At 74.2% G+C, this 8,411-nt stretch overlaps 1 protein-coding gene across 1 annotated transcript; it reads left to right on the top strand.

The window, feature by feature from the left end:
- The first annotated feature begins 4,097 nt into the window (after window positions 1–4,097).
- ARF3 (ADP ribosylation factor 3) lies at window positions 4,098–7,376 on the top strand. The gene is given in 5 exon segments (XM_056322639.1): window positions 4,098–4,221; window positions 5,198–5,368; window positions 5,479–5,769; window positions 5,772–5,845; window positions 6,770–7,376. Coding segments are annotated over 4 exon segments (675 nt in total). The 5' UTR covers window positions 4,098–4,221; window positions 5,198–5,220; the 3' UTR covers window positions 6,932–7,376.
- The last annotated feature ends 1,035 nt before the right edge of the window (window positions 7,377–8,411 follow it).

Genomic DNA, 8,411 nt, shown 5'->3' with positions numbered 1-8,411 from the left:
GACCGTGCCACCGAGTGCGTCACGCCAGCACTGGTGATGGCAAAGATGAACGCTGTCTCCCGGCAGCCTGCGGAGGGGAGCGGGACCTCAGGGTGCTGCCAGACTGGGGAGGGGGCACCCACCGGCACCCCTAACCCATAGCCACGCCGGGCTGATGATGGGCTGGGCGCCAGTGCTACCCCCACGGTGAACCAGGGCTGCTTGGCCACACATGCCAGCTTGGGGGTACCACGGCGGGGATACGGGGAGCCCCGTGCCGCCTCCCGCCACCCCATACCCTCACCCCGGTTGACGATTTTGCCAAAGATGTTGGGGGCCCTGGGAGGTGGGGCAGTTCCAGCGGCGGTTGCGGAATTGCCACTTGCACTCCTTGATGGCGGTCTGGAGGCCGGAGCTGACGCTGTGCAGGATGCCGGGGTTCTGGCGGATCAGCTTGCGTTGCTTGCGGCTCAGCAGCTGCAGGCTGGGGTCCAGCACCAGCTGCACGTTCTTGGAGTCGGTCAGCAGGTTGGTGGACGAAGCCACATTGATGATGCCCCTAACGGCACAGCCAAGGAGGGTGATCACCGAGGGGGGGGGGGAGGGGGTCCCCAGCAGCCCACTCCCCACTTCAACCCCACCCCCGGGGGGTCTCCCTCAGCTCCTTGCTGCTACCACAGCATCCTCTCCCCGAGCATCCCCCCGCAGCCGGCACTCACCCGGGGGTCACAGCCCCGTGCGTCCCCCTGCGTTCCCCATCCCCGGGGTCAGTGTGGCCACCACCGTGCCGGTGTCAAGCCCGGTCCCTCCACCCCGGTCCCCGGTCCCGGTGGACTCACCACCACCGCCCGCTGTTGTTCACCGCCAGCGTGTTGGAGAGGGAGGAGAGGGGCCAGAGCCCAGAGCGCCCGGAGCGCCAGCCCCAGCGCGGCGGCTCGCATGGCTCCGGCACCGGGAGGCCCCCGGCAGAGTGCGCGGGCGAGCGGCCGCCGGGGGTATTTATGGTGCCGCGGAGCCCCCGGCCCGGCCGCTACATCCACGCGTGTTTCCGGACGCGCGGGGCGGGCGGCTCCGCTGAGGGCGGCCGCGGGGGGGCCGCGGGGAGCGCCGGCCGGCCGGCTCGGAACCGCTACCGGCACCGGTTGCAAACCGGTGGCCGGTGCCCCGGGGCGGGCGGCTCCGCTGAGGGCGGCCGCGGGGGGGCCGCGGGGAGCGCCGGCCGGCCGGCTCGGAACCGCTACCGGCACCGGTTGCAAACCGGTGGCCGGTTGCCCCGGGGGTGGCGTCGGGGGTGCGGTGCCCGGCGCTCCCCGCCCGTCCCTGGAGCGCGGCGTCGGGCGCTGCTCCGTGCGCGGTGCCCGGTGGTCCGTGCGCGATGCCCGCTGCTCCGTGCGCGGTCCCCGGTGCCCGGTGTTGGCTGCTCCGTGCGCGGTGCCCTGTGTTGGCTGCTCCGTGCGTGGTCCCCGGTGCCCGGTGCTTAACGCTCCGTGCGCGGTGCCCGGTGCCCGGTGTTGGCTGCTCCGTGCGCGGTACCCGGTGTTGGCTGCTCCGTGCGCGGTCCCCGGTGCCCGGTGCTTAACGCTCCGTGCGCGGTCCCCGGGGACTCCCCGGGGTGGCGGCGCGGCTGGACTCGGCTCGGCGCGGGTGGGTGCGCAGCGCTCAGCACCCGGGAGCATCTTCCAGCCCCTTCCCTCTTATAGGGGCGGCGCGGAGGGGTCCCCATGGGGCCTGTCCGGCCGAACGGGGCCTCCCCGCGTCCTCGCCCTAACAATGGGGAGCGGCGGAGCCGCGGCACCTCTTATGGGGCGGCCGGAGCGGCGGCGCCGGGCCTGTCCGTCACGGCCCGGATTAGCCCGGCGGGTGGCTGCGCCCCGGCCCCGTGCCCAGACAGGGGGACGGGGGGGGGGGACCCTGCTGCCGCCCCCCCGCCTGGCCCCGCCGCCCCGCTTTCCCGGTATCGGCCCCGGTTGGGGGGAGCCTGGCACGGCTCGGGACAGCTCCCGGTGCAAGGAGGAGCGTGTCCTGGAACGGGCCGGGATAGCGCTGGAGCACGGAGGGGAGCGGGGGCCGGGGATAGCGCGGGATCTCCCGGGACAGCACGGGGGGGTGGAGTGACGGGATCTCCCGGGATAGCTCCGGGAGCACGGGAGGGGCAGAGTCCCGGGACAACCCGGGCCGCACAAGGGAGCACGGTCCCGGGACAGATCGGGGACTCGGTCCCGGGATCCCCGGGTTTGGAGGGGGCGGGGGGGGAGCGGCGGGGCCGTGCAGCACCCCCCGGGGCACGGGACCGTCGGGGCCGCACCGATTGCCGGTGCCGGTCCGGAGTCCCCGGACCCCTCGCCCGTCCCGGCCACCGCCCGTCCCGGTCCGTGCCCGGCGCGACGGGGCGGCCGCGTCCTCCCACCGCTCGGGGCCGGGTTGTCCCGGGCCGGGCTGGCTACGGACGGGGCCCGACGGTCGCCCGTGCACCCCGGGCCCCCTCCCCACCAACGTGCCCGTGGACGCCCACGGCGTGTGCGACCCCCGTGGGTGCGGCACGGCCCCGCACAGCTCCCTGCCCCGGGGACCCGGGCGTGGGCCGGCACCGAGCGCAGAGGGAGGAAGGGATGGACCGGGGGGAGAGGGATGGAGGGAGGGATGGAGGACGGGAGGTGATGGAGGGAGGGCAGGGGGGGGGGGGCCTGACGGGGGGGGGGGGGCGGGGGGGGGGGGCCTGGCGTGCCCACGGTCAGGGCACGGTGACACCGTGCAGGTGCTGGCACTCGTCCCGGTGGGGACGAGGGTCTCTCCCTGCTGGGGACCCGGGGGGGTGGGCAGGTGTGAAGTCCCGGGGCTGGGGGCCGGGGGGGTTGAGCTGAGCCCCCCGTTGTGGCGGGGTGCGGGGGGGGTAATCTCCCCGCGGCGGTTTCCCCGGACCAGTCATGCGGGGCCGGATTAGCCCCGCTCGCCCGTCACGGCCCGGGGCTGCCGCTCCCGATTTCAATGCAAGGACGGACAAAGCCCGGGCCGGCAACGGGGGTGGGGGGGCTCGCACCGGGTAACCCCCCCTCACCCCTTTCCCCCGGTCCGGGAGGGGCCCCGGGCCGCCTGGGGTCTGCTCCAGGACGGCGTCTCCCGCCCCCCCCCTCCCCGGTTCCCGGCCGGGCCAGGCGGTGTCCGCGCCCTCGGGCCGCCGCCCCGTCGGGGCTCCCGGGGGCTGAGGTCACCGGCCGCGGGGAGGCCCCGGGGCGCGGCCGGGAGGGCCCTGCCCGGGGCCGTGCCACCAGCGGTGGGGCCCAAACACGACCCCCCACCCACGCTGCTTCATCCCGGGACCCCCCCTCTCCGCACGCCTCGCCCCCCCCCGCCTCTCCCGCTGCCCCGACCCCCTCCCCCCCTCCGGTGTACCCCCCATCCCCTCTGCTTCCCCCGCGCAGCCCGACGGCAGCCCCGGGGGGTGATGCTCGGACAACCCCCCCCCCCACCCCGGCTCTGGTGTCTCTGCGGGAGCCCGGCGGTGCCGAGCGGCTCCCGCAGCCGTCGGGGCGCTCGGTGCTGCCGGTGCCTCCGGGGTGGCCACCCTTAACCTGCCCGGGGTGGAGGGGGGCGTGGGGGGGGGGCTCGGTTTCCCGTCCTGCCGCACCGAGCAGGGACGGACAGACAGCCGGGGGGATGTGTGAAACCGGGGGTGCCCCGCACCCCCCGCCGGCCCCTTCCCGGCCCCGTGAGCACCGGGGCAGCCTCAGTACCGCCGGTACCGCACCGGGGCGGGGGGGGGGGAGGGGGTCACTGAGCCCCCCGTGCTGTTATTGGGGTCCTCGCCCCCCCGGGAAATACAGCCCCCCCCCCCCCCATGTACACACACACCCCGGGACGGGGCTGCTATGTCCCGGTTCTGCTACCGGGGGGGGGCGCCTTGAGGGGGGGGGTGGTCCATCAGCCCCCCCCTCCAGTGCAGCCCCCCCCCGCACTGCTGCAACCGCTGCCATGGAAACGTGTCGCGGTTCTCGCGAGCTCCGCGGGCCCCCCTCCCCCCTCCATCCCTGCGCGCGCCCCCCGGGCCCGGTGCGGGGTTGGGGTGCGGCGTGTGTGTGCGGGAAACGAGGCGGAGGGACGGGGGGGGGGGGGGGGCGACGGCGGAGAGGGGGGGGCCGGCACCGGGCGCTCTCGCGAGATCGGCGCGATCGGGCCTCCGCTTCCGGCGGCGGGAGCGGTGCAGAGTCAGCTGCGGGCGGGGGGCGCCACCGGCACCGGCACCAGGTGCGGGGGGGGGCCGCCGGGAGGCGGGGGGGGGGGTGTCCGCCCGGGGGCGGGGGGGAGGCCCGCGGCGCCGTGAATCGGCGGGTGCGCTGCACCCGGGGGGTGTGTGGAGGGGGGATACCGCACCGGGGGGGGGGGGTCGGGGGCTGCGGTGCGTTTGGGGGTGCAGGGTGCATTGGGGGTGCGGGGAGGGGGTGGGGGCAGCATCCCAGCTCGGGGGGGGGGGTGTGCGGTGCAGCGGGGGGGCGGGTAGAGGCCGTGGGGCGGTGCGGCGGGCGGGGCGGGGGGCGATGCGGCGGGGGGGGGGCGGTGATTTGAGGGGGGATGCAATTCCCCCGGGGGGGGGGGGCGGTGCGTTGGAGGGGCGCAGGGAGAGCAGGGGGGGGGATGCTGTGGTCCTGGGCGGGGGGGGCGCAGTGAATTCGGGGGGGCGTCGCGCCGAGGGGCTGCGGGGGGTGGGGGGGGCGGGAGTGGGCGGCAGCGCAGGGGCGGGAGGGGCGGGCTGCGGAGCGGGGGGGCGGCGGGGGCTCCCCTCCGGGGGGAGGGGGGCAGTGGGTGAGCTGGGGGGGCGCAGGGGGGGTGTCAGGGGCCAGGGTGGGGGCTGTGTTGCGTCCGTCCCCCCCCCCGAGGAGGGCTGGGATCCGTGCCTCAGTTTCCCCCCACGCAAAGCTTTGGCCTGTCCCCTCATTGGGTGCAGTGTGGGGGGGGGGGGCCCCCAGCATGGCCCCCCATATCGAGCCGCACACAGGGAGCATGTGGCCCCATCCCAGACCCCCTGCTTGGGGTCCTCAGAGCCCCGCATCCCCCCGTAACGTGGGGATTCCCCGATTCCCACAGCCCCCCTGAAGCACGGGGAATCCCTGGAGCCCTACAGCGCCGCCCTGCTTGCCCCCCCCCGCCCCCCTCCCCGCAGTTCTCAGGGCCGCCCCCCCCCCCCTCCCACCCCGCCCCAGCACCTGCCCCGTGCCCCCCGCAGGATCCGGCCTCGGCTCCGTCACCATGGGCAACATCTTCGGGAACCTGCTGAAGAGCCTGATCGGGAAGAAGGAGATGCGGATCCTGATGGTGGGGCTGGACGCCGCCGGGAAGACCACCATCCTCTACAAACTGAAGCTGGGGGAGATCGTCACCACCATCCCCACCATAGGTGTGCAGCGGGGGGGGCCACCGGGCAAGGACCCCACCCCATCACGGCTCCTGGGGAGGGGGCTGGCGGCTCCGCGTGCCTCAGTTTCCCTCCGCTGTCGCTCCCCGCAGGGTTCAACGTGGAGACGGTGGAGTACAAGAACATCAGCTTCACCGTGTGGGATGTGGGTGGGCAGGACAAGATCCGGCCCCTCTGGCGGCATTACTTCCAAACACCCAGGGTAGGTTCCCCCCCACCCCGGGGGGGCTGCGGTGGGAGGGAGGGAGGGCGGGGGGGGGTCGCTGGGGAGAGCGGGGTGGTGGTGGGGCTGGCCGGGTCCTGCGCTCCCAGCAGCGCCCGCTCGCCGCCCCCAGGCCTGATCTTCGTGGTGGACAGCAACGACCGGGAGAGGGTGAACGAGGCGCGGAGGAGCTCATGCGGATGCTGGCGGAAGATGAGCTGCGGGACGCCGTCCTCCTCGTCTTTGCCAACAAGCAGGTGGGTCTGGGGAGAGGGGGGGTACCTGGGGTGGGGCTGGGACCATCCCCGGGGTGTCAGGGCTGGTGGTCTGGGGTCGGGACTGGGACCATCCCTGGGGCATCAGGGCTGGTGGCTGGTGGTCTGGGGTGGGACTGGGACCATCCCTGGGGGCATCAGGGCTGGTGGCTGGTGGTCTGGGGTGGGACTGGGACCATCCCCGGGGTGTCAGGGCTGGTGGCTGGTGGTCTGGGGTGGGGCTGGGACCATCCCGGGGGTGTCGGGGCTGGTGGCTGGGGGCCTGGGGTGGGGCTGGGACCATCCCCGGGGTGTCGGGGCTGGTGGCTGGGGGCCTGGGGTGGGACTGGGACCATCCCCGGGGTGTCAGGGCTGGTGGCTGGGTGGTCTGGGGTGGGGCTGGGACCATCCCCGGGGTGTCAGGGCTGGTGCTGGTGGTCTGGGGTGGGGCTGGGACCATCCCCGGGGTGTCGGGGCTGGTGGCTGGGGGCCTGGGGTGGGACTGGGACCATCCCCGGGGTGTCAGGGCTGGTGGCTTGTGGTGGGACTGGGACCATCCCTGGGGTGTCAGGGCTGGTGGCTGGTGGTCTGGGGTGGGACTGGGACCATCCCCGGGGGTGTCAGGGGCTGGTGCCCCCCCCCGGTGATGGGGATAGCGCCCATCCTCGTGGCATCAGGGCTGGTGCCCCCCTGCCCGGTGACGGGATGGTGCCCATCCCCATGGCATCGGGGCTGGTGCCATCATTCTGATGACGGGATGGCGCCCATCCCCGTGGCATCGGGGCTGGTGCCCACCGCCCAGTGATGGGATAGCGCCCATCCTCGTGGCATCGGGGCTGGTGTCCCCCGCCTGGTGACGGGATGGCGCCCATCCCCGTGCCGTGGGGGCGGGCGCGCGTGACCTTCGCCTCCCCCCTGCCCCTTTAGGACCTGCCCAACGCCATGAACGCGGCGGAGATCACGGACAAGCTGGGGCTCCACTCCCTGCGCCACCGCAACTGGTACATCCAGGCCACCTGTGCCACCAGCGGCGACGGCCTCTACGAGGGGCTCGACTGGCTCGCCAACCAGCTCAAGAACAAGAAGTGAGCGGGTGGCTCCCGGGCCCCCCTCCCCGTACCCCCGGCCCGCCCCCCCGGGGCCGTGCCAGGTCCCCCCCCCCGGCCGCCCCCCTCCCCGCCCCGGTTGGATTTTGCTTTCTTCTGGCACCGGTTGCTGTGGGGTTTTTTCGCCTTTTTTTGGGGTCTCCTCGGTTCCCCCTCGGATCTCGTGTGTGCGTGCGTGGAAATATAGCTCTATATAATGTATGGGGGGGGCGGGGGGCAGGGCCCCGGGGAGTGGGTTGGGGGCTGGGGGCCACCCTTGGCGCTGCCCTGGCCTGGGGGGGGGCCGTGCTGGGGCACCCCATCCCTGTGCATGTCCCCGCACCCTCGCCTTCCTCTGGACCAAATGTGGGGGCAAGCGGGGGCCGCAGGGGGGCATTTGGGACCATACACCCCCCCACCCCCCCTTCCCAGCACTCCCTCCCATCCCCGCATATCCCACCCCCACCCCACCCCCTGGGGGTCCCACACGTCCCGGTCCCCCCCGTATCACTTTGAGGCAGGTCTCCTCCCCGCAGCGTGACCCTCACAGGGGGGGAGGCACGGGGCTGCTGGGACCCCCCGTGGTCCCCCCCTCTTGTCCGGGCCCCCCCCCCACCCGGGTGCCTGCACCCCAATCCCATGCCAGCATAGTGATTGTATGTCCCTGCCCCTCACGGACGGATGGACGATGGCCCCGTACTGTCCCCCCCCCCTCGGCACCGTATTTATACCCCCGGTCTGTGCTTGGTGTGACGTGTCGCTGCGGCTCTGCCCCGTCCAGGGACGTGTGTACTTGCCCCCCCCCCCCCCCCCCCCTCCCTCCGCGCCTGAGACGGTGGGTGACCCCTGGCCCCCCCTTGGATATTAAACATGTTTTATGTAGCGCTGCCCCCACGGCTCTTCTTCTGCAGCTCCCCCCCCAACCCCCCCCCCCCCAGCTCGGGGGTCCCGTGGAGGGGGGGACGGTGATGGACAGCCACGGGCTGGTTTTAATTAGAAAGAGCTTAGCGGGGCGAGGGGGGCTGGCGGGGGGGGCGAGGGGGGGCTCCCCCTTCCCAGGCTCATCTTTAGGGGAATATTGGATGAAATGGTAAATCCATTAGCGTTAATCCCAGCCGGGGCGTGGGGACGGTGCCAGCGCTGGGATGGGCGCGAGTGGGGCTAGCCCCCCGGTGTCACCCCCCCTCCATGGGCCAGGGGACCAGCTGAGTCCCATTTGGGGTCAGCGCTGCTGCCCCCATCCCCATGTCCTCTCTGGGTTGGTGCCTGGGGGGGGGGGGGTGGGCGGTGGGCCCCCAGGACCCCCAGCACCCCCAGCCCCATGCCGGTGACACCGAGCCGGGGTACGGCGCTGGCTGCTTGGGTTCCTCGTGGGGCGGGGGCTGGGGTGGGGGGTAACTGGGGTTCCCCAGTGGGCTGGGAGCCACGGTGCCAGCACCGTCGCGTTCCCACCGGCTGGGCCAGCGGCTTTGTCTGGCGGGGGC

The sequence above is a fragment of the Falco biarmicus genome, chromosome 19 (genome assembly GCF_023638135.1).
Source record: "Falco biarmicus isolate bFalBia1 chromosome 19, bFalBia1.pri, whole genome shotgun sequence".
NCBI lineage: Eukaryota > Metazoa > Chordata > Aves > Falconiformes > Falconidae > Falco > Falco biarmicus.
This window is presented reverse-complemented; position numbering and strand designations above follow the sequence as displayed.